Source organism: Neopsephotus bourkii, unplaced genomic scaffold (genome assembly GCF_033783945.1).
Source record: "Neopsephotus bourkii isolate Nb327-2 ecotype Australia unplaced genomic scaffold, CSIRO-AGI_Nbou_v1 NB_1770, whole genome shotgun sequence".
Classification (NCBI taxonomy): Eukaryota; Metazoa; Chordata; class Aves; order Psittaciformes; family Psittacidae; genus Neopsephotus; species Neopsephotus bourkii.
In genome coordinates this window covers 1,097,612-1,122,487 of record NW_026902244.1, presented here as the reverse complement: position 1 = coordinate 1,122,487, position 24,876 = coordinate 1,097,612, and the positions used below count along the sequence as shown (strand labels likewise).

The 24,876-nt window shown below is 50.7% G+C and overlaps 2 protein-coding genes and 1 long non-coding RNA gene across 3 annotated transcripts in view; 1 reads left to right on the top strand and 2 right to left on the bottom strand.

Moving 5' to 3' along the window:
- LOC133226201 (zinc finger protein 850-like) overlaps positions 1–7,421 on the bottom strand; it is a 31,008-nt gene extending 23,587 nt beyond the window's left edge. Inside the window, 5 exon segments of the mRNA XM_061379425.1 lie at positions 374–1,076; positions 1,079–1,259; positions 1,554–1,778; positions 1,947–2,812; positions 7,150–7,421. Coding sequence (XP_061235409.1) covers positions 374–1,076; positions 1,079–1,259; positions 1,554–1,778; positions 1,947–2,812; positions 7,150–7,237 — 2,063 coding nt within the window. The 5' untranslated portion in view covers positions 7,238–7,421.
- A 3,793-nt stretch (positions 7,422–11,214) lies between these two features.
- LOC133226218 (uncharacterized) lies at positions 11,215–13,016 on the top strand. The gene is made up of 2 exons (XR_009729444.1): positions 11,215–12,076; positions 12,768–13,016. It is a non-coding gene; the product is annotated as an uncharacterized LOC133226218 (long non-coding RNA).
- A 6,123-nt stretch (positions 13,017–19,139) lies between these two features.
- On the bottom strand, positions 19,140–24,586 carry LOC133226212 (zinc finger protein 345-like). The gene is made up of 2 exons (XM_061379459.1): positions 24,396–24,586; positions 19,140–21,193 (listed from the first exon to the last, which is right to left on the bottom strand). Exons 1-2 carry the CDS (start codon positions 24,481–24,483, stop codon positions 19,758–19,760), a joined length of 1,524 nt encoding a protein of 507 aa, XP_061235443.1. The 5' UTR covers positions 24,484–24,586; the 3' UTR covers positions 19,140–19,757.
- Positions 24,587–24,876: the final 290 nt, after the last annotated feature.

Genomic DNA, 24,876 nt, shown 5'->3' with positions numbered 1-24,876 from the left:
CTGAAAAGAGTCGGGCACTTTCCCACTGGCATCTGCCCCAAACCTCCAATCAGCTCCCTCCAACGGCTCTACCCTTCTTCATCTCTGAGGGCTCATTCTCCTAGGAAGAAACTGCTTTCACCCTCCACAAGCAGGGTGGTCAATGGGAGGGGGAGACACCGGGCTTTGCTCACAGGGTATCAGACCTCACTGCTCCCTACACTCACCCCACGTAGGGCTCCCCATCCCTGTGGGTCTGCTGGTGCTGAAAGAGCGCCAAGCTCACTCTGAAGCCCTTCCCGCACTCAGCACAGACGTATGGACGCTGCCAGTGTGGAAGCGCTGGTGACGGATGAGGTGGGAACTCTGATGAAAGCTGTCCCCGCAGTAGGTGCAGACGTAGGGCCACTCCCCAGTGCGGACACACTGGTGTTTCATGAGTGCAGAGCTGCAGCAGAAGCTCTTCCCACAATCTGTACACTCGGAGGGTTTCTCCCCTGTGTGTACCTGCTGGTGCCGGGAAAGCTTCAAGTTGCTCATCCTGCACCTGGCACACTTGTAAGGCCTCTCGCAGGTGTGGACACACTGGTGTCTCAGGGCTGAGTTCACGCTGAAGCTCTTCCTACAGGTCCTGCACTCATAGGGTTTCCTCCCACTGTGCACCCACTGGTGCCGGACAAGCTGCAAGTTCCTGTAGAAGCTCTTCCTGCACTCGGCACACTTGTAGGGCTTCTCCCCAGTGTGTGTTACCAGATGCTGGATCAGCTTCGAGCTCTCCCTGAAGCTCTTCCCACACTCAGTACACTCGTACGGTTTCTCCGAAGTGTGCACCCATTGGTGCAGGACAAGCTGTGCATTCCTGGAGAAACACTTCCTACAGTCGGCACACTTGTAGGGCTTCTCCCCAGTGTGCACCCGCTGGTGTCGTATCAGGGCTGCTTTCATGCTGAAGCTCTTCCCACAGGTCCTGCACTCGTAGGGTTTCTCCCCAGTGTGCACCTGCTGGTGCAGGCTAAGCTGCGAGTTCCCGTAGAATGCCCTCCCACACTCGGCATGCTTGTAGGGCTTCTCCCCAGTGTGGGTTACCTGGTGCTGATCAGCTTCGAGAACATGCTGAAGCTCTTCCCGCACTCAGAGCACTCATAGGGCCGCTCCCCTGTGTGGATCCTCTGGTGCTGAGTAAGATGTGACCAGTGCTGGAAACTCTTCCCACATTTGTTGCAGGTGAAGGGTTTTTCTTCGGTGTGGATTCTTCGATCCTGGATTAGGTCAGAGCTCACCTGGAAGCTCTTGGATCTCTGAATCCTTTCTGACCAGTGTGGCAGAACAGGATCCTGTGGAGGACATTGGGAACTGTTCTCCTTGGAGAGTCCTGAGCATAAACCCTTGGACTCCACTGGCCTGGGGATGCCTTGATGGGCATTGGTCACCCTCCACAAGCAGGGTGGTTAATGGGAGGGGGAAACACCGGGCTTTGCTCACAGGGTATCAGACCTCACTGCTCCCCACACTCAACCGACCTAGAGGTCCCCACCCCTGTGGGTCTGCTGGTGACGGAAGAGCGCAGAGCTCACTCTGAAGCCCTTCCCGCACTCGGCACAGATGTAGGGTCGCTCCCCGGTATGGATGCGCCGGTGGTCGATGAGGTGGGGACTCTGCCGAAAGCTGTCCCCGCAGTAGGTGCAAACGTAGGGCCTCTCCCCGGTGTGAACACGTCGATGCTGGAGTAGGGTTGACCTCCACAGGAATCTCTTCCCACACTCAGTGCACTTAAAGGGGCGCTCTCCAGTGTGGACCCGCTGGTGTCGTGTCAGGGCTGACCCCACACTGAAGCTCTTCCCACACTCTGCACACTCGTAGGCTTTCTCCCCATTGTGCACCCGCTGGTGCTGGAGGAGCTGAAAGTTCTCGTAGAAGCTCTTCCCACATTCGGCACACTTGTAGGGCTTCTCCCTGGTGTGGGTTACCTGGTGCCGGATCAGATTCGAGCTCACACTGAAGCTCTTCCCACAGGTCCTGCACTCGTAGGGTTTCTCCCCGGTGTGGACCCGCTGGTGTTGTGTCAGAGCTGAGCTCACGCTGAAGCTCTTCCCACAGGTCCTGCACTCGTAGGGTTTCTCCCCAGTGTGCACCCGCTGGTGCAGGAGGAGCTGTGATTTCCTGGAGAAGCTCTTCCCACACTCGGCACACTTGTAGGGCTTCTCTCCGGTATGGGTTACCTGGTGCTGGATCAGCTGCGAGCTCAAGCTGAAGCTCTTTCTGCACTCGGAGCACTCGTAGGGTCTCTCCCCAGTGTGCACCCGTTGGTGCAGGACAAGCTGAGAGTTCTTGGAGAAGCTCTTCCCACACTCGGCACACTTGTAGGGCTTCTCCCCAGTGTGGGTTACCTGGTGCCGGATCAGCTTTGAGCTCTCTCTGAAGCCCTTCCCGCAGGTTCTGCACTTGTAGGGTTTTTCCCCAGTGTGCACCTGCTCATGCTGGACAAGCTGCAAGTTGTCGGAAAAGCTCTTCCCGCACTTGTAGGGCCGCTCCCCTGTGTGGATCCTCTGGTGCTGAATAAGATGTGACCGGTGCTGGAAACTCTTCCCACGTTTGCTGCAGGTGAAGGGTTTTTCTCTGGTGTGGATTCTTCGATGCTGGATGAGGTTGGAGTGAACCTGGAAGCTCTTGGATCTCTGAATCCTTTCTGACCTGCGTGGGAGAACAGGGTCCTGTGCAGGACTCTGGGAACTGTTCTGCTTGGAGAGTTCTAAGCATAAACCCTTGGGCTCCACTGGCCTGGGGATGCCTTGATGGGCATTGTCTTCATTCGTGCTCACAATCCCATCTTCAGCTGCAATAAAATGAGAATCCAGACAAGTCACAGGCAGGACTGGAAGCTTTGGTCCCAAGAGGCCAAAAGCTAAAATTTCAGCAGATAGATTGACTTTAACTATAAAACATTCTGGTATATCCTGCGTTCAGGACATGGTATTTCCTCCAAACTACACAGTGGATTTTTCAGAGTGTTCACAGGAGCAAATGCTATAAATTACCCTGCATGCCTCACCAGAACCTGAATCTACTGAAATCACTGGCATATTAGAGGCAAAGGTTTACTGCTTATATGGGAAAGATGCTTGCTCTTCCAGGATGTTGTACCTGAAAATCATACAACCACAGGACGGTTTTAGCTGGAATGGACCTTACAGATCACATCCAGTTCCAGCCTCCTGCCATGTGCAGGGACACCTTGCACTAGATCAGGTTGCTGCAAGCCCCTTCCAACCTGGCCTTGAACACTGCCAGGGATGGGGCAGCCACAGCTCCTCTGGGCAACCTGTGCCAGAGCCTCAGCATCCTCACAGGGAAGGACTTCTTTCACCTTATGTATATCTCCCCTCTGTCAGTTTAAAGCCATTGCGTCTTCTCCTGTCTCTAATTGCTCTTGTCAAAAGCCCCTCTCCACATTTCTTGTTGGGCCCTTTAGGTGCTGGAAGCTGCTCTAAGATCTCCCCAGAGCCTCCTCTTCTCCAGGCTCAACAAGCTTTCTCTGCTTGTCTCCAGAGGATGCTACTAGAAGTTTAACTGGGAGTCAGAGGAAGGCCAAAAAGAACTGCCTTGCTCAGCAGAACATTACTTGGGTTGCAAAGGTTATCTCTGTGCCCTTGTGCTGCTGGTACTGCAGAAAAAGAGAAGATGCACAAGGCATGAGACACAGACACTGGCTGGAGCCTGGCTTATGCCACTCTTAGAGCAGAAGCAAATTAACTTTATGCTTTCACTGGTGCAGGGGAAATTTCTTGTGCGTGCAAGTGGTGGGTGAAGTGAAGATCCCTCATGGCTGGTTCCAGATCCAGATCTGGTTCCAGATTTCACTGAGGAAATCCAATACATGTAGAAGATTAAGGTAGGTGCAAGCCGAATTAATACTAGCTGAACAGTTATGAATGGCTCCTGGGACACAAGCAATGAACAGATCCCTGCCCTTTTATGTACATAAAGTCAGGCAGAAACGTTACTGATATGAATGTTCACTGCGCAGACCCGAGGTCACCTGAAAGCCTGTACAAGCCAAGGAGTTGTGCTGATTCTTTGTGCTGACCTTGAAAAAGCCTTCACTAGTACGTGACTATTAAGTTTTCTATGGTGTTCTATACTTTTGGGGGAAGATCAGGAGTGTCAATCTTCTTTTTACAATTATTGTCACAGCTCTAGCACTTCTACAATCATTTCTGTTACTTCTGAGCTACTAGGTACCTTCACTGGCACCTAGGACACGCTGTCTGTAAAGGCTTTGATCAAAATCAAGACAGGAACTCACTGGAAGTATTTCAAGTGGAAGGAGAGCAAGGTCACAATGATGAGGATTTTATACTAGAAGCATAAAGCTGAAGAATGTGGTTCTTCCTCAGCCCATGCCAATTTAGGTTGATGGCAAGACCTCTGATATGCCCAAGACTGCCAGTGCTATAGCTACAAGGCAAGCTCCAGGTAAGCAGAGAAAAGGGACATGTGGGGTCCAGAGGCATTCCCGAAAGACATTTATCCTTCACCAAAACTGGTAAAGAAGCTAAGCTGCTGTGGCATGAATGAACCTGACAGGGTGGTAGAGAAGGGAAAAGGGAGGTGCAAACATTTGCTGATGACTTTGTGTTCCTCAGGGTTAAAGACACAAAGGCTGACTACAAACTGTGGCAGAGCCTTGAGATACTGACCAACCAGATGACAGGGGACGGTCACTGCAGGTAAACAAAGACCTTCAGAGGAGAACAGCCTCTACAGCTTGCACTTACACCAGGCTGGGCCTAGGATGTTCTTTACCTTGACTTCAGCAAAGCGTTTGACACGGTCTCCCACAGCATCCTCGCAGCTAAACTGAGGAAGTGTGGTCTGGATGATCGGGTAGTGAGGTGGACTGTGAACTGGCTGAAGGAGAGAAGCCAGAGAGTTGTAGTCTATGGGGCGGAGTCTAGTTGGAGGCCTGTATCTAGTGGAGTGCCTCAAGGGTCGGTACTGGGACCAATATTATTTAATATATTCATCAATGATTTAGATGAGGGAATTGAGTGTACTGTCAGCAAGTTTGCTGATGACACTAAGCTGGGAGGGGTGGCCGACACGCCAGAAGGCTGTGCTGCCATCCAGAGAGACCTGGACAGGCTGGAGAGTTGGGCAGGGAATAAATTGATGAAATATAACAAGGGAAAGTGTAGAGTCCTGCATCTGGGCAGGAACAACCCCAGGTTCCAGTATAGGTTGGGGAACGACCTGTTAGAGAGCAGTGTAGGGGAGAGGGACCTGGGGGTCCTGGTGGACAACAGGGTGACCATGAGCCGACACTGTGCCCTTGTGGCCAAGAAGGCCAATGGCATCCTGGGGTGTATTAGAAGGGGGGTGGTTAGTAGGTCGAGAGAGGTTCTCCTTCCCCTCTACTCTGCCCTGGTGAGACCGCATCTGGAATATTGTGTCCAGTTCTGGGCCCCTCAGTTTAAGAAGGACAGGGACCTGCTGGAGAGAGTCCAGCGCAGGGCAACTAAGATGATTAAGGGAGTGGAGCATCTCCCTTATGAGGAAAGACTGAGGGAGCTGGGTCTCTATAGTTTGGAGGAGATTGAGGGGTGACCTTATTAGTGTATATAAATATATAAAGGGGGAGTGTCACGAGGATGGAGCCAGGCTCTTCTCAGTGGCAAACAATGATAGGACAAGGGGCAATAGGTACAAACTGGAACACAAGAGGTACCACTTAAACTTGAGAAGAAACTTCTTCTCAGTGAGGGTGACGGAACACTGGAACAGGCTGCCCAGGGGGGTTGTTGAGTCTCCTCCTCTGGAGACATTCAAAACCTGCCTGGACACGTTCCTGTGTAAACTTACCTAGGTGTTCCTGCTCCGGCAGGGGGATTGGACTACATGATCTTTTGAGGTCCCTTCCAATCTCTAGCATACTGTGATACTGTGTGATACTGTGATACTGTGATATCATTCAGGAATAGCACCTTGGAGTCTGAGCAGCTGGATGAAAACTGCAGCTCCTAGGCACACAACACAGCCAGTCAAGCATCAATGAGTACTAGGAGGGAAAGAATATGGAAGACAAGAGAATGTAATTCTGCCTCGCAGCTCAAACCCCACATTCTGACTGTGTGCAAGGGGGAGGACGGATCCCCCATGTCAGAGACACTCTGACAGAGCTGAGGAAGACAGAGGCATGACAGGAACCATCAGAGGCACAGAACAGATCCTGTATAGGAGAGGAGTCAACTGCCCATTCTGCTGGGAAAAGGTACAGCTGATAGGGGTATCACAGAGGACTATAAAAACACAAGTGGCCTGTGGGGGGGTTTGGCATCTATCCTGCACCATCTGTTCTAAATTAAGAACTCCTGCCAGCAGTAAAAGGCACTTTCAAAGCAAACTAAAGGAGGCAGCAATTCATAAATCACCTAAATAAGCTGGGGAACTCCTTGCTGCAAGCTGCCATGGATGCTACAATGTGCGCAGCTTGAGAAGGCAAGAAGAGAGATCTTGAGACGTTATGTGCCTAGTTCAGGAGCTTCTGAAGCCACAGACGCCTCAGGCCTGTGAAAGGATACAGGGACACATCACTGCTTGTCTGCCCTTCTCTGGGTCTTGATCAAGGGCTGGGCCTACTGCCTACTGTATGAGGAAAGGCCAAGAGAGCTGGGCTTGTTCTGCCTAGAGAACAGAAGGCTCAGGGGAGGCCTGATCACCACAGTCCACTATTTAAGGGTGGCTATGAAGAAGACGGAGGCTCCCTTTTCACAAGGAGTCCCATGGAAAAGACGAGGGGTACAAGTGACTCCTGGGCAGATTCTGGTTGGACACAAGAGGAAAACTTTTCCCAGTGAGAACACCCAGCCATTGCAATAATCTCCCCAGGGAAAAGGTGCACTCCCCACTGTTGGATGCTTTAAAGACTCAGCTGGACAGGGCACTGGGACATCCAGTCCAGGTCATGCTTTGACTGGAAAAGTTGTACTGGATGATCCTTGAGATCCCTCCCAGCCTGGTGGCCTGTGGTGCTATGAATACCGTTGTCACAGGCAGCAGGTGAAGCTGGACAGGCCCTGCTCCAACCCAGCACCGCCGCCCTTCTACATTCTGGGGGCGCTGGTGCTCCCGCAGCACTCTTTCTCATGACGGGTTCACACTCACGGCCCTTACCTGAGGTGCCGCTCAGAGCACTCTTCCCTTCGCAGGAGCGGGGACGGGACAACCGCAGTTCCTCCTTCTGATCCATGTGCATGAGCATCTCCGGCTCCGCTCCGGGGGCCTGCTCCGGGGAAAGAAACGAAGAGGGTCAGGCGAGCTGGCCTTTCACCGACCGCTACCAGCGGCGCGGCTCGGGAGCTAGCGGCTCCGCGCCGAGCAGGCACCCCGGCTCCAGGAGGCGTGCAGAGGAGAGCAAAGGGCCCCGCAGCACCCCCTGCCAGGGAAGCTCACGCGGCCGCGGTGGGCGGGCTTCCGGGCCAAGCCCTACCGGGTCAGGCCCCGCTCCCTGCGGCCCGGCCAGGCCCGCCCTCAGCGGCTGGACCGGCGCACCAGGGGGCGCTGCCCCGTGACGGCAGCGACCAACGGCGGGCGCTGCCTTCGCCTCCAAGGCCAGAGGAAGGTGGCGGCGCTGGGCTGCCGGTGGTGTCATAACAGAATTTAGTAGTCTTACTAACATGAGTGAACTATTTCTTACCATCCTTCTAGTTACCAGTTAGTTTGGGGACAGTGACTCCCGAACATCTGCTAGCTTAGGATACTCCTTGTCTGCCCATCCTGTTCTCCTTGCAATATTTCCTGCCCTTGTCTTCCTCGGGTATGGGAGGATACTGGACTGCCTGGAGGGGTGTCTGATTGGCAATCCCCACTTTCCTCCTGTGGTGGTTCCTGTCTCACAGGTGGTTTATTGTGATAAACACATAAATGTATTGGCTTTCGCAAATCAGAGGTGTTGTTATGTGTGACCTTCGTGCAAAATTTATTGCTTCCCAAGCTAGCAGATGTTCCAGAGTCACTGTATCCAAACTAACTGATAATTAGAATGATGGTAAGAAGTAATTCACTCATTAGAAGGATGAAAGGAAACAATTCACTCTTGTTATTAAGACTACTAAATTCTGTTATCACACCACAGACTGACAACCCAAACATTGTTCTCTTAGACCTCAGCTAAAAGTATTTTAACCCTATGTTTTCCAGGCACTTGCTTTCCTTATATCCAGTTCCCCCTCTTACCTTTTTAAATTCTTTTCCTATGTAACTGCATTTAACTCAAGAGTTCTGGCAAAGTATTTACCACTTTCGACTTGTCTAACCTGATGTCTTTTCTGATCCTCAGAATCAATTATGGACCTTTTACAACACGAAAAAGAACACTGTATCATGTCACAAGTAATCAGTGTTAAAACAATTAGTAATATTTCTGCAACCAGTTACCTCAAACAGGAGAGATTAGGTAACCATGAAGTTAACTTTTTCCATATTTCTTCAAAACCCCACGAGGTATCATCCTTGGTCATCTCATGAAATACTGTGGTTTGTTTCCAAATTTCCTCCAGATCTCTGTCAATTCTGCCACTTTGTTCTATATAGGAACCATCGATTATGGAACAAAGCCCTCCTTGTGAAGCCAATAACCTGTCTAGAGCCATTTGGTTCTTGGAACAATTTTGCACTTAAGTGCGAGCCTCGGTCAGAAGAAATTGCTGCTGGTACTCCAGAATGAGGCATTATCTTGTTTAATGCTTCTGGCCAGCATGAAAAAGTATCCGTTAACACCAACAAATATCGCTAACCCCCTTTTGTCAGTAATTCAGAAAAATCTATTTGCCGCTGCTGTCCCGGGTAACTTCCTCTCCCAAGTTTTATTATGTTTCCCCTGAACTCGCTTCCAGAGTTGATTATAGGGAATTAAAATTTGCCCACCAGGTATCTGAACCCAACCCTCTTTGTTTTCCTGCCTTTTCAGATCTTCAATCAACTTTTTATCCTCTTTTGAATATCTAGGTTCAGATTTCTCAATTGTTAGTTTGCCATCAGGAATTAAGGACATGATTTTAGATTGTTCAAATGCTCGTCTGGCTTCAAAATTGGCCAAATTATTTCCAATTTTCTGATTAGGGTCACCTTGTTGATGACCTCTACAGTACATAACAGCTACTTCAGGTAGCTGAACAGCTTCCAGTAGCCACAGAATTTCTGTAGCATGTTTAATCTGTTTCCTTTGTGTGTTCCGAAGGCCTCCTTCTTTCCAGATAGCACCATGTGCATGGGCCACACCAAATGCGTATTTAGAACCAGTCCAAATATTTACCCTTTTATCTTTAGCCAATTCCAGGGCTCTCATTAACGCTATTATTTCTGCCTTCTGGGCAGAGGTGTTTGCAGGTAAAGGTTCAGCTTCTATTAACTGTGAAGTGGTGGTAATGGCATATCCTGCCTTTTGTTCACCATTTTTCATGAAGCTACTACTACCATCAGAAAACCAAGAATCAGCATCTTCCAGAGGTTTTTCTTTCAAAGCTGGCTGGCTCGAATATACAGTCTCTACAGTGACCAAGCAGTTGTGTGTTAGTGGTTCTGTCGATCCTTCCAGAACACCAGAATCATGGATCCAAAGTCTGCACCATCCAGTCATTCCCACGAGCATCCAGAGCTCCTTGACGGTGGACGGTTGTGGAGTCTGACAAATGGCTTCTTTTCTAGCAGTTCCAAGTTCTCTCTGTCTTCCTGTTATTTCATATCCTAGGTAGGAAACTCGGGTTTGGATTAGTTGGGCCTTTTGTTTGCATACCCAATAACCATTCAGTCCCAGAAAATTGAATAATTCCACCATCAACTGAAGACATTCTTCCTTTGTTTCTGTAGCAATTAATAGGTCATTCACATACTGTAACAGAGTCCCCGTCTGAGTAGGTGGCTTCCATGATTCTAGTACCAGTGCTAACTGATTTCCAAAAATCGTCTCGTTTTAAACACTTTAGGTAATACATTCCGAGTTAATTGACTTTCCCTTCCGGTGTCAGAATTTTCCCATTTTGAAAGCAAAAATTCTGGCTCTGGCCAATGGTAAGTCCATTACAAATCTTGCATTCACACACACACATTCTTCTCCATCTTAGACCCAAGTTAAATTAAAAGTATTTTAACCCTAAGTTTTCCAGGCATTTGCTTTCCTTGTATCACCAAGGGCAGCTCCCCCCGTGCTCTGACAACAGTGCAGCCTCCCCCACTTGCTGCCGGAGCTCCTGAAGCTCTGTCTGCTCTCCTGGGCAGGGTGTTTGCTGCAGGATGAGGTGCTGGCACTGCAAGAGGCTGTCCCCACAGGCAAAGGGTCTCTCTCGGGGTACCTGTGGAAGGCTTCAGCTCTGCGTGTGTGCTGGGAAGGCTCATCTGTGCCAGACCAACAGCAAATGCCCACCTCGGGGGCAATGTAGACCCTTCATGGCAGGAACTTGATGAACAAGACATGGCAGCAGCCAGCGCTTTCTCAGGAGAAAGCATCCAGAGGACACAAAGCAGAGCTCTGGAGCTTTGTAGGTGGACTGCCTGCCCTTCCAAAAGATGGGGAACCTGATGGGGCACTGCTAGGCTACTGGAGTCTCCCAGGTCCCAAGAGTGGAGGAAGGCTGAGCTCAGGCACGAACTTAAGCCTTCAGCGATCACTTAAATCCATAGGGAGAGAGCATTGCTGAGCCATCTAAGATTACAAGACTGCATCAGGGCAGCTGGAGAGGCAGGGAACCTGAGCAGAGAAACACTGCTGGTATCTCTGAAGCCCCGTTCAGGTGGATGGCGGCTCAAACGTGGTTTTGCTCAAGGCTGCATCACCTCTCCCATGTGCTTCATGTCCCATTCCACAATGAGCAGCATATATGCAATGCCTCTGAAAGGAATTTTATGAAGGAATGATACTAAAACTATACAGGCACATTTGAAAGGCACTCCCAGAGCAGCTCCAGTCCACTTGAAGAAGCACAGGAAGGATTGCTCTGGATTTAGCCCTTTGATACCTAAAATCTGGCACTCCAAGCATAATCTGGTAGAAAGGGAAAGCACATAAGTCACAAGTATGCTTTACAGCATACCTCTACGGTGTAGATACACCAGCCCCTCCATGGAGCTTGGACATAGCAGAGACCATGGTGATGGATCACACCCACTCACGACATGGCATTAAGACAGGGAATATGTTCTGAAATACGTGTATGGAGAGAACTGTGCCTGTGTAAGAGAAAACAGCTCTCTTTTCAGATGCAAGATGCGAGAAGGCACGTAAACATCTGCAGTACGGCTTTTCAGAATAAACCTACAGAGGCTATGTTTTCAGGCAGCACACAAATCAATGTGGTGGTAGCTGCAAAGGATGACCCATAGTGCCACTGATCATTTCACTGTCACAGCGAATTTATAAGCAGTGTGTTCCAAAGGTCACTCAGGGCTCACATGGTGTATATTGGCAAGACAAGATTTGTACAATGCCAGTAACATACCTGCTCCTTTCTTTACCTTAAAAAGCAAATCAGTGCCTTAGTTGAAAAGTTGGGTTTGGTTTGCTTCTTCTGCAGCCTTGGAAGTGTTAAACAGAAGTATCAAAATATTTCTGATAGCTGTTACTACCCACTGGAAATAAAAATGAAAGCAATGCATTTTCCAAGACAAACGAGCTGCATTAGAAAGGCAAGAAAACACATGAATGCATACAAACAGAACTGGCTGGCAGCACAACATCACTGGCACATGGCAGCACCAGGGTGAACTTGGGAAGGCTGCCTTTGCTTACGGACTAATGAAGCAGGGGATTGAACGATTTCTGTCAGAGAATTTGGAGTGCATGTCAGAAACGTCCTTGTGGTCTTGAAGGCTATAAAAGAGTTTTAATCCTTTTCTCATCATTTGAGGAAAGTTTCAGAATTACAAGAGACATCTCAGTTTGTCAATGGCAGCAACAAGGAAGCACCAAGCCAAGCCCCCGCAAAGCAGTTACCTCCTAACCGTGACAGCACAGATGCAGTATTTAAGTCATCTTTCTGCATTAGGCAAAGACTGCCCTGGTGCAAGCTTTAAGGATGACAAAGACAGGAGGATGGAGACACTTTCAGTGCCTAAATTTCACCATTTTTTCATACATATTAAACAGTTTTTTATGACACAGTGTTATTTGAATGACTGCAATTTACATCCACTGAACTGTGACACCACGTTAACTGAAGATGTAATAATTGATTACAAAAGCTTTGATTGTAAATGCAAGTCATACCTAAAAGAATAAAAAAGCTGGGAAGGGATCTTACTTATTTTCTCATATTAAGACTAGTGAGTAGGACTGAAGTTTTTTTCAGGGATGAAGTGTGTACTTGAGGGAGAAATACACGGTACGCTGAGGGTGACAACATTTACTAGAATGCCAAGTAAGGCGAGCCCTGTCCTTTTCACATAACAAAGTCGGCTCTTACACAAGCAGGTGGCTTGGGAAAAGTGATGGGACAGCCAGGGAAGAAAACTATCCCAAATTCCTAACAATTCACCACATGTGGCAGAAGGCTTTGCTAGGAGGTCCCCACACACACACTCTACCTGCCATAGACCTGACAGAGAAGAGCTTCATCAGTGGCCACCCTTTTCCCCTCCACCAGGAGCCCTCCCTCTGAGGCCAGACCAGACCCTTCCCACAGCCCATCCTCCCAGCAGACAAACGCCTTTTTCCCAGGTCTCTCTTACCTTGGGGCTGCACAGCCTACATGAACTGGGCTCTTTCCCTGACTGATCTCTCCCACCTCTCCTCCCTGCAGGGTGTCCATGTCAACTCCTCTCCCTCCAGTTCTCTGCCTGGGGTTTCAGTTAGTAGAGGCACAGACTCTACTGCTCTCCACTAGACCCAGTGTTGATGCTCAGAATGCACCCCCGACCTGTCATAAGACATTACTTGTAATTTATCATTAATACCTTACACATTGTATATTGTATGTCATATAAATCAGATAAACTCAAAGATATATGGTATAAAAAATAAAAATATTGACATGTTGCAAATCTATAAATACTTCTAAAAATCCAGCTTCTTATTTTGAGGTGTTGAGTCCATTTTGTTCAGTAAGACTTAGCAGACTGAGAACTGCAAGAATGACAAAAGTCAAAAGATGCTGTGAAAATAAATACATAAAAGATGACAGTTTAGGTTCCAAGACTTCCGCAACAGACCCACACTGTTTAAAACCTAAGATAAGTCGACTTTGGAAATGACACTGATCAGGTTTTCTGACTAGCCTGCTACAGATAGCTGCAAGAGACACAGACACTCCAGACGCATCGAGTGGCCATGCAGCCAGGCAGCATAAAACTGTCTCAAGTCAAGGAGAAGTCAACCAGCACGGAATACCTAGGTATTCTTGGAAGCACCCTGCTCGCTCTTCCCAAGTCTCAAGCCTTGACTTTCAGAGCGTGTGTGTGAATTTGTTGTTTAACCTCCAAGACAACAGTCTTGGCTAAACTGGTGGGCATTCTGCAAAGGCAAGAGAGGCAGCTCGCTGGAGCACAGTTCACCTCTATGGTCATCTTTCAAACCAAGAAGCTGCCATCACATGAGTCTACGCAGCAAACCATGGAAAACTGGCTCACCTTGGCCAACAAGGCACAAACACAGATGCCAGATGGTCAAAGCATTTCTGAAGGGCAAGTGATAGCAGAGACTAGAAAAATCCAACGGCTTGCTGCCAGCTTTAGCCAGATTGCTCCTTCCCATTCCTGCTGGTACACTTTGATTAAACAGTTTTACTGCACATATATATTTGAATCCCCCACCCCTTTTCTGATGAGGAGGAAGATCACAGCCCTTAACCTGGAAGGTCTCCTGCCTTACCCAATACTGTCTGTGCCACATTGTGAGACAGGACTCACCTGACATTATCATCTTCTGTTTCCTCATAGAGCAACATTTCCCCTTCTCCCCTCTCTGCGCTCTCTATTGCAGGTGGTATTGCTTGTTAGTGCTGGAGATTAGACAACCTGAAAGGCAAAACCAGGGAGGGGTTTCAGAGGGAAGCAGGAGTGAGACACCGGGCTTATAGCCGAGTTTCCTCTCAAGCAGAAATCCACCCACATCATTTACAAAATAGACCTGTAATCACTTTTGTGCAGAGCAGTACCATCAGCTTACAGGCAGCCTTGCCAGATCAACAAGGAACTAAGCTGCTTCCTGGCTGTTGGAAAGCACTCACTGTAAGAGAGCCAACCCTCACACTCTCCTATTTGAGGTCAGCCCCCTCAGGCCTAGAAGACCAGGCAGGCAGCTGCAAGTTCACCAACGTCAGCACAGGGCCAGCACCAGCACACCAGCTGCTGGCTCCCAGCTCACATGGAGCACCCCAGCTATACATTAACTGCCCTCTGGCTCCTCACCCTCAGTTTCTGAAGCCCTGTTCTACAGCCACTTCCACTGCCCTCCACACTCCAGCACAGGACTGGGCCAGGAGCACTGGGAGCTGGGTCTGAGCACTCAGTTTGGAGGACACATATCTAGGGTGAGGGTTTCCCCTGTGATCACAGGGTCCTTGGGCTCACTGAGACAGAGCCTTCCCCAAGAAGGAAGCCAGGTTCAAGGGCGCTATTTTAATTTTGATCACTCACTGGACAGCAAGCACCACACCGGGTCAGCAAACTTGTCACACCTCCAAACATCCACCATGGGGAAGGGAAACTGAAGCAAAGAAGCAGAACCTGCCCAGGCTGAGCCAGGTGCCCGTCACAGGCCCAGGGGAGCAGCCTGCCTGCCTCACAGCACAGCCAGCCTCCTGCCAGCACAGCTGCACAAGTCCTGATGGCATCCTGGCTTCCTGCGCAGCTGGCTTCAAGTCAGGCACTCTTCAAGAAATGCAGATTCCAAAATTAAACTAGAGAAAGTGGTTCCAATTTATCTTATACTTCCAGACAGGCAGAGTCCTGCAGGTAGGGTGCGCTGCCTCTGCGTGCTGACAAGCTTGACATTCCATGCAACCCAAAGGAAGCCACCAGATCAAGCCTCAGACATGACTAGTTAACAGCAGCAGCAGCAATGGCTCAAGGCTCCAAATGGGCACACATAAACAGCATGACTCCAGAGATCATCATTCTACAAGACACATCTGCTAACTCACTTGACAGAGCCTCTGCACCCATCTCTTGCAACACACTCATGTTAATCAGCACTCACTACCACTGGGATTTCACTCTCCATGCCACGGGGGGTCTGCTGGGCTCTCAAAAGCCTTTACCCAAACCTGTAACTACTGTTGTAGAAGCACAACTCAGAGCAGTGAATTACCGTTCAAGCAGCTGTGTCTGCTGCTGGAAGAAGGGGTTAGCACACAAACAGTCATTTAAGGACTTTGGTGCAGTCAGACTTGTATCTCCCACAACTGTTTTTGCAGATGCTCCATCTGACATGATCACTCTAGAGAAAAGGAAATTACTAAAATAAGCTTTGCCAGAACTGCCTGGTGGTTATTGATATGACTGATATGACAAGGATCCTAAAACAAAGCGATGAAGAAATAGCGACCAGGGGTCCAAAAGCCCACTACCACATTTTTGTAGTCATACAGGAGGCATTCTCTCAAAGTATGATGTAATGTATGTAATCTAAGGAATATGCATGTTTAAGGACAATATAATCACAGCCTGGTTGATGCCTGGAAGAGACACACTTGGAGGAGCTATCCCTCGTGTCTCCCGGTGCCGCAATAAAGAATACCTGCTTGTCAACTTAAAACTTTGTTGGGAAGTTCCTGGAGTTTCCTCCAAATCAATCTGGCATCCCAGATGTGACCCTCTGTGCTCGGCTGCAGGACCCGCTGAGGACAGGGCTCCCTAGGCTCTTCAGGAGTTTTTCCTGGAAGGACCCCTTGACTCATTTGGATCACTGTGGGAGCAGACAAGGACCACCTTCATAAAAGGTATTTTTTTCTTTTGTATAGTCTGTAAGGTGCAGGGGGCATCTTGCATAAAGACTAAATTGGTAATTGGGTAGGGTTGGTAAGCGTACGCAAGGTTTGGAAGCATTCCGTAAATTGAGATAGAAAATATCATGGGTAAAGGCGTACACACAATGCTAGTTTCCATTTGGTATGCACCCACAAGAAGCAGGGGGCATCCTGTGGTTTGGGTCCTACAAGACGCAGCATCTTGTAGAAATGTTTTTGGATTTTACTGGTATTTCACTTAAGTTTTGGCTTGTTATGATTTTGGTCTTGTGATTTTGGTATTGGTCAGACGCTGCTATAACTGCGTTATTAATTCTTGTCTCTGTTTCAACTGCTGTAACTGTGTGGAGTGTGTCTATTTTGTGGCTTGTTACAGTGACGATATTGGTCTTGTGATTTTGGTATTGGTGACAGACTCTTATAACTGTTAATTGTTGCTGTTACAAATTGTTGCTGATACAAATTGTTGCTGATACAATTTTTTTTCCCCGTAACAATGTTCAAACCCTCTGAGAAAACATCCCTATCTCATCTAGCCAGCACTTAGTTTGCCCCTGACACATTTCCACAGCAAGTTTCACACTCAAGATGCACAGCCATCCTTCTCAGGGTAGGAAGACACTTAATCCCTACCATCCAGTGCCTTTTGAAGGAAGTAGACACTGCTGTGGCAGGGAAGCAGGACTGAAGCCCTGGCTTTGCTTTGGCACCCTTGGGAGAAGCTCAGTAATTTGTAAACAACCAGGTGGTACAGAGTTCAAGTTTGCTCTTCATCCAGTTTACAACTTCAGGCCATTTGCCCACATGCAGAATTTGCATCCTTGCTTTAACAAGCAGCAGCAGAGCGTGGCTGCACCTACCCAAGCATCACAGCTGTGGAGACAAACCCCAGAACCCCAGGCCTAGCAGCTTGAAGAGCAATCGCAAAGGTAACCTGGCACTCACATCAGAAGAGCTTCACACCTTCTCCTCCTCCCCTGGGGAGGTTTTGGGGCTGAAAATGGGGCCTCACAGAATAATTTTTACTGCCTTATCCCCGGTAGGTTCAAGACTTCACCTGGACATAGCCTATATCTAGGAAATAATTCAAGTCTAAGGCACTTTAAGAGGTGCCCATGTAAACGCTACCTCTGTCCCCCACAGCCACAGTCCAGCACCTCAACAAAGTGACCAAGGAGGGAAATTCCTGGTAAGTTCACAGATCTTGTCCAGTTCTGCACTTGGGTAATCAGCCCTTGTGACAGGGACTGCATCCAGAATCTGTTTTCTCATACTGCCTGGGAGAACAGCACAAGGGGCACATCACTCGACCAGCTTTGCACCTGGGGAGACTAGCAATGGAGTGTGACAGGCACACATGAACTTACCAACAGCCTTTGCTGTGCGGAGAGCCAGTACCTGCCCTGCCCATCCCAGCATGCAGTCCGCTGTGCCTGGGATACTCCAAGCAGGGTCAGTGACAGGCACTTATAGCTGATGTATGTAAAGCAGTGCTGTGCTAGGCACTAAGAGGCTTGAAAAACGTATCTGTTTCACCCAACAAAGGAAAAGTTGGGACAGCAATAGGCTTCATAGGCCTTTGTCCTTCAAGCTCTTTATTGAGCTCAGCAGGATCAAGAATTATAGAACCATAAAATGGCTGGGGTTGGAAGGGACCTTAAAGCTCATCTAGTTCCCAGCCCTGCTACGGACAGGGACAGCTTCCACTAGCACAGGTTGCTCCAAGCCCCGTCCACCCTGGCCTTGAGCACTGCCAGTGATGCAGAAGGGCCAAGTGCCCACAGTGCACCAGCAGAACCCGGCGCAGCTCCTGTCCTGAAACACTCAGACATCCTCCTGGAGGAGCTGCGTGCAGGAACCACTGCAGGGTATGAGGCAGCTGCTCTGGCACACTCCCTCAGCTGCTGTGCGGACGCTTGCCCACAGGAGCCAAGGGAAGAGATGTGGGAGGCCTGACAAGCACTGGCCTGGCACAGCCAAATAAAGCCCCACTGCTTCCGTGCACACGGCTGGCAGACGGCAGCACCTGATGTGAAGGGTTAACTGATGTACAGGGGGGTAGGGTTAAGCTGCTTGCTGAACAATGTTACTGCTTACTTATGCTTACTAAACAAATGTGTGCTCAACACTTATTGTGCTAGCCGAAACAGAGTGGGAGGACCAAGTCTATTGATAAGAAAAAGGACAGTAACTCCTGTTCTCTGGACCCCTACGCCAGCTGAAATCAGCTTTGCAGTTTGGACAGTGACTAAATCAGCAGGGAACATGCACAGTGATGAGAGATGAGAAGTTCAGGGAAGACTTGTTTACTTCATCTTTAGACCCTCGCCCACGACCACCAGGAGACACTACGCAAGCAAGGACCTTTTACATCATTATAATATGAAGTGGGGATAGTTCATTAATATGTATAGGCATGTTGTGTAACCTCATAAATATGTTATAGAGGATAAGTATGAAAGAGAACAACGCTGAAGTGCACATGACGTTGGAGGAGCGATCCCGCATGCACCTCAATGCTGAATAACGCATACCTACTTTAACGAGTTGTGGAGTCTACCCACGTATCACACAGGAGCCGGCAAAGCTTGAGGGCCAGCCCAGGCCCACGGTCCGCGGGTTGCTCCTGGGAGCGGCCGCCCAGGCCTCGGGGGCAAAGGCACACGGACACCGCCCTCACACGGCCTATACAGGTTGACCGGCCGAGCGCCGACGGGACCGGGCCCACATGTCCTGGGAACCGGAAGGGGGGGGCGGGCTCAGCGCAGCAGAGGCCTGCGGTAGGTGGGGGAGACCCGCGGGTAATCCCGAGGGCCTCAGCCCGGGGCCGCCCCGCAGCGTTGCCATGGACACGCACTCACCCTCTGCCTCTGACGCAGCCCGCAGCCCTCGCCACCCGCCCTCAACCCCGCGGCGTGAGACAAACGCCCGGCCAGACCGCCCTGAATTTATCACCCACCGTGGAGACTGCGCAGCCAATCAGAAGCCGCCCGCGCACGTGACCGCACCGCCGATTGGTGGAGGCGGCCGGGACACCGCACAGCGGCCGTGGAGTCCGCGGCCCTGCTTCGTTTCACCTCCCCTCAACCAACGGCGAGCTCCGAGCGAGGCGTGAGGACCCGCCCCGCGGGCGGCTGGCACCAGACCCCGCGCAAGCGCAGCCGGGGAAGGCAACGCAGCGGCGCTCAACGAACATTTATTGCGCGGGGCCATTGCGAGCGGCACCAGCCATGGGAGCCGACCCTGGGGGTTACCCGGTCCCAGCCCTGCCGGGGCAGGGGCACCCGAACGTGTCCAGGCAGGGCTTGGATGTGCCCAGAGATGGAGCCTCCACATCCCCCTGCACACCTTGTTCAGTGCTCTGCCACTGCAATGGAACAAGTTCTTCCTCGTGTGGAGGTCAAACCTCTTGTGTTTCAGTTCATGGCCACTGCTCCTCATCCTGGGGCTGCCCACCACTGAAAAGAGTCGGGCACCTTTCTCCTGGCTCCTGCCCCAAACCTCCAATCAGCTCCCTCCACCGGCTCTCCCCTTCTTCATCTCTGAGGGCTCACTCTCCTAGGAAGAAACTGCTTTCAACCTCCACAAGCAGGGTGGTCAATGGGAGGGGGAGACACCGGGCTTTGCTCCCAGGGTATCAGACCTCACTGCTCCCTACACTCACCCCACGTAGGGCTCCCCACCCCTGTGGTTCTGCTGGTGCTGGAAGAGCGCCGAGCTCACGCTGAAGCCCTTTCCACACTCAGCACAGGTGCAGGGACGCTCGCTGGTGTGGATGCCCAGGTGCTGGATGAGGTGGCCACTATGCCGAAAGCTGATCCTGCACTAGGCACAAGCGTAGGGCCTCTCCCCGGTGTGGACCCGCTGGTGTTTCATGAGTGCAGAGCTGCGACCGAAGCCCTTCCCACAATCTGTACACTCGTAGGGTTTCTCCCCGGTGTGCACCCGCTGGTGCTGGAGGAGTTGTGAGTTCCTGGAGAAGCTCTTCCCACACTCAGCACACTTGTAGGGCTTCTCCCCAGTGTGGGTTACCTGGTGCTGGATCAGCTTTGAGCTCACGCTGAAGCTCTTCCCACACTCAGAGCACTCGTAGGGTTTCTCTCCAGTGTGGACCCACTGGTGTTGTGTCAGGGCTGAGCTCACACGGAAGCTCTTCCCGCAGGTCATGCACTCATAGGGTTTCTCCCCAGTGTGCACCCGCTGATGCCGGACGAGCTGTGACTTCTCATAGAAGCTCTTCCCACACTCGGCACACTTGTAGGGCTTCTCCCCCGTGTGGGTTAACTGGTGCTGGATCAGCCTGGAGCTCACGCTGAAGCTCTTCCCGCACTCAGAGCACTCGTATGGTTTCTCTCCGGTGTGGACCCTCTGGTGCCGTGTCAGGGCTGAGCTCATGCTGAAGCTCATCCCGCACTCGGCACACTTGTAGGGTTTCTCCCCAGTGTGCACCCGCTGGTGTTGTGTCAGGGCTGCGCTCACGCTGAAGCTCTTCCCACAGGTCCTGCACTCGTAGGGTTTCTCCCCAGTGTGCACCCGCTGGTGCCGGAGAAGCTGCGAGTTGTCGGAGAAGCTCTTCCCGCACTCAGCACACTTATAGGGTTTCTCCCCGGTGTGGGTTAACTGGTGCTGGATCAGCTTCGAGCTCACAGTGAAGCTCTTCCCGCAGGTACCACACTCGTAAGGTTTTTCCCCAGTGTGCACCCACTGGTGCTGTACAAGCTGTGTGTTCCTGGAGAAGCTCTTCCCGCACTCAGCACACTTGTAGGGCTTCTCCCCAGTGTGCACCCGCTGGTGTCGTGTCAGGGCTGAGTTCACACTGAAACTCTTCCTGCAAGTCCTACACTCATAGGGTTTCTCCCCGGTGTGTACCCGCTGGTGCTGGACAAGCTGTGAGTTCCTGGAGAAGCTCTTCCCACACTCGGCACACTTGTAGGGCTTCTCCCCGGTGTGGGTTACCTGGTGTGGGATCAGTGTCAAGCTCATGCAGTTCCCATATATCTTGAGTCTTCCCATGGAAGGGTTTCTCTGCTGGATAACATCCGGCAGCCTCCTGAAGCTTTTTCCACACAGTGTCGCTCGGCTCTGCCTCTTCCCCAGAGATCTCTGAATCCTTTCTGACCTGCGTGGGAGAACAGGGTCCTGTGCAGGACTCTGGGAACTGTTCTCCTCGGAGAGTCCTGAGCATAAACCCTTGGGCTCCACTGGCCCGGGGATGCCTTGATGGGCATTGTCTTCATTTGTGCTCACAATCCCATCTTCAGCTGCAATAAAATGAGAATCCAGACAAGTCACAGGCAGGACTGGAAGCTTTGGACAGGACAAATCCCAGGGAGCTAAATGCTAAAAATTCAGCAGATAGATTGACTTTAAGTATAAAACATTCTGGTATATCCTGCGTTCAGGACATGGTATTTCCCTTGAAACTACACAGTGGATTTTTCAGAGTGTTCACAGGAGCAAATGCTATAAATTACCCTGCATGCCTCACCAGAACCTGAATCTACTGAAATCACTGGCATATTAGAGGCAAAAGTTTACTGCTTATATGGGAAAGATGCTAGCTCTTCCAGGATGTTCTACCTGAAAATCATAGAACCACAGGATGGTTTTAGCTGGAATGGGCTTTACAGATCACATCCAGTTCCAACCTCCTGCCACGTGCATGGACACCTTGCACTAGATCAGGTTGCTGCAAGCCCCTTCCAACCTGGCCTTGAACACTACCAGGGATGGGGCAGCCACAGCTCCTCTGGGCAATCTGTGCCAGAGCCTCAGCACCCTTGCAGGGAAGAAGTTCTTTCACCTTATCTACATCTCCCCTCTGTCAGTTTAAAGCCATTCCGCCTTCTCCTGTCTCTACTTGCTCTTGTCAAAAGCCCCTCTCCACATTTCTTGTTGGGCCCTTTAGGTGCTGGAAGCTGCTCTAAAATCTCCCCAGAGCCTTCTCTTCTTCAGGCTGAACAAGCCCAGCTCTCTCTGCTTGTCTCCATAGGATGTTACTAAAAGTTGAACTGGGAATCAGAGGAAGACCATAAAGAACATCATTGGTCAGCAAAACATTACTTGGGATGCAACAGTAATCTTTGTGCTCTTGTGCTGATGGTACTGCAGAGAAAGAAGATGCACAAGGCATGAGACACAGACACTACCTGGAGCCTGGCTTATGCCACTCTTAGAGCAAATTAACTTTTGCTTTCACTGGTGCAGAAGAAATTTGTTGTACATGCAAGGTGGTGGGTGACCTGAATATCCCCCATGGCTGGCTCCAGATTATGCACTGAGGAAATCCAATACATGTAGAAGATGAAGGTAGGTGCAAGCCAAATTAGTGCTAGCTGAACTTTTATGAATGGCTCCTGGGACACAGGCAATGAACAGATCCCTGCCCTCTTATGTACATAAAGTGTTGCAGAAGCGTTACTGGTACGAATGTTCACTGCACAGACCCGAGGTCACCTGAAAGCCTGGTCAAGACAAAGGGCTTGTGCTGATTCCTTGTGCTGACCTTGAAAAAGCCCTCACAAGTACATGACAATTAAGTTTTCTATGGTGTTCTATACTTTTGGGGGAAGATCAGGAGTGTCAAGCTTCTTTTTACAATTACAGTCACGGCTCTAGCGCTTCTACAATCATTTCTGTTACTTCTGAGCTACTAGGTACCTTCACTGGCACCTAGGACACGCTGTCTGTAAAGGCTTTGATAAAAACAAGACAGGAACTCACTGGAAGTATTCCAAGTGGAAGGAGAGCAAGGTCACAATGATGAGGATTTTATACTAGAAGCACAAGGCTGAACTGGCAAAAGTGAATATGCAAGAAAGACATGAAGAATGTGGCTCTTCCTCAGCCCATGCCAATTTAGGTTGATGGCAAGACCTCTGGTATGCCCAAGACTGCCAGTGATATAGCTACAAGGCAAGCTCCAAGTAAGCAGATTAAAGGGACATGTGGGGTCCAGAGGCATTCCCGAAAGACATTCATCCTTCACCAAAACTGGTAAAGAAGCTAAGCTGCTGAGGCATGAATGAACCTGACAGGGTGGTAAGGAAGGGAAAAGGGAGGTGGAAACATTTGCTGATGACTTTGTGTTCCTCAGGGTTAAAGACACAAAGGCTGACTACAAACTGTGGCACAGCCTTGAGATACTGACCAACCAGGTGACAGGGGACATTCACTGCAGGTAAACAAAGACCTTCACAGGAGAACAGCCTCTACAGCTTGCACTTACACCAGGCTGGGCCTAGGATGTTCTTGATATCATTCAGGAATAGCATCTTGGAGTCTGAGCAGCTGGATGAAAACTGCAGCTCCTAGGCACACAACACAGCCAGTCAAGCATCAATGAGTACTAGGAGGGACAGCATATGGAAGAAAAGAGAAGGAAATTCTGCCTTCCTGCTCAAACCCCACATTCTGACTGTGTGCAAGGGGGAGGACGGATCCCCCATGTCAGAGACACTCTGACAGAGCTGAGGAAGACAGAGGCATGACAGGAACCATCAGAGGCACAGAACAGATCCTGTATAGGAGAGGAGTCAACTGCCCATTCTGCTGGGAAAAGGTACAGCTGATAGGGGTATCACAGAGGACTATAAAAACACAAGTGGCCTGTGGGGGGGTTTGGCATCTATCCTGCACCATCTGTTCTAAATTAAGAACTCCTGCCAGCAGTAAAAGGCACTTTCAAAGCAAACTAAAGGAGGCAGCAATTCATAAATCACCTAAATAAGCTGGGGAACTCCTTGCTGCAAGCTGCCATGGATGCTACAATGTGCGCAGCTTGAGAAGGCAAGAAGAGAGATCTTGAGACGTTATGTGCCTAGTTCAGGAGCTTCTGAAGCCACAGACGCCTCAGGCCTGTGAAAGGATACAGGGACACATCACTGCTTGTCTGCCCTTCTCTGGGTCTTGATCAAGGGCTGGGCCTGCTGCCTGCTGTATGAGGAAAGGCCAAGAGAGCTGGGCTTGTTCTGCCCAGAGAACAGAAGGCTCAGGGGAGACCTGATCACCACAGTCCACTATTTAAGGGTGGCTATGAAGAAGATGGAGGCTCCCTTTTCACAAGGGGTCCCATGGAAAAGACGAGGGGTACAAGTTACTCCTGGGCAGATTCTGGTTGGACACAAGAGGAAAACTTTTCCCAGTGAGAACACCCAGCCATTGCAATAATCTCCCCAGGGAAGAGGTGCACTCCCCACTGTTGGATGCTTTAAAGACTCAGCTGGACAGGGCACTGGGACATCCAGTCCAGGTCATGCTTTGCCTGGAAAAGTTGTACTGGATGATCCTTGAGATCCCTCCCAGCCTGGTGGCCTGTGGTGCTATGAATACCGTTGTCACAGGCAGCAGGTGAAGCTGGACAGGCCCTGCTCCAACCCAGCACCGCCGCCCTTCTACATTCTGGGGGCGCTGGTGCTCCCGCAGCACTCTTTCTCATGACGGGTTCACACTCATGGCCCTTACCTGAGGTGCCGCTCAGAGCACTCTTCCCTTCGCAGGAGCGGGGACGGGACAACCGCAGTTCCTCCTTCTGATCCATGTGCATGAGCATCTCCGGCTCCGCTCCGGGGGCCTGCTCCGGGGAAAGAAACGAAGAGGGTCAGGCGAGCTGGCCTTTCACCGACCGCTACCAGCGGCGCGGCTCGGGAGCTAGCGGCTCCACCCCGGCTCCACCCCGGCTCCAGGAGGCGTGCAGAGGAGAGCAAAAGGCCCCGCAGCACCCCCTGCCAGGGAAGCTCACATCAGCCGTGGTGGGCGGGCTTCCGGGCCAAGCCCTACCGGGTCAGGCCCCGCTCCCTGCGGCCCGGCCAGGCCCGCCCTCAGCGGCTGGACCGGCGCAGGTAGCCGTGACGGCAGCGACCAACGGCGGGCGCTGCCTTCGCCTCCAAGGCCGGAGGAAGGTGGCGGCGCTGGGCTGCCGGTGGCGATGGTGCCGTCCTACGGC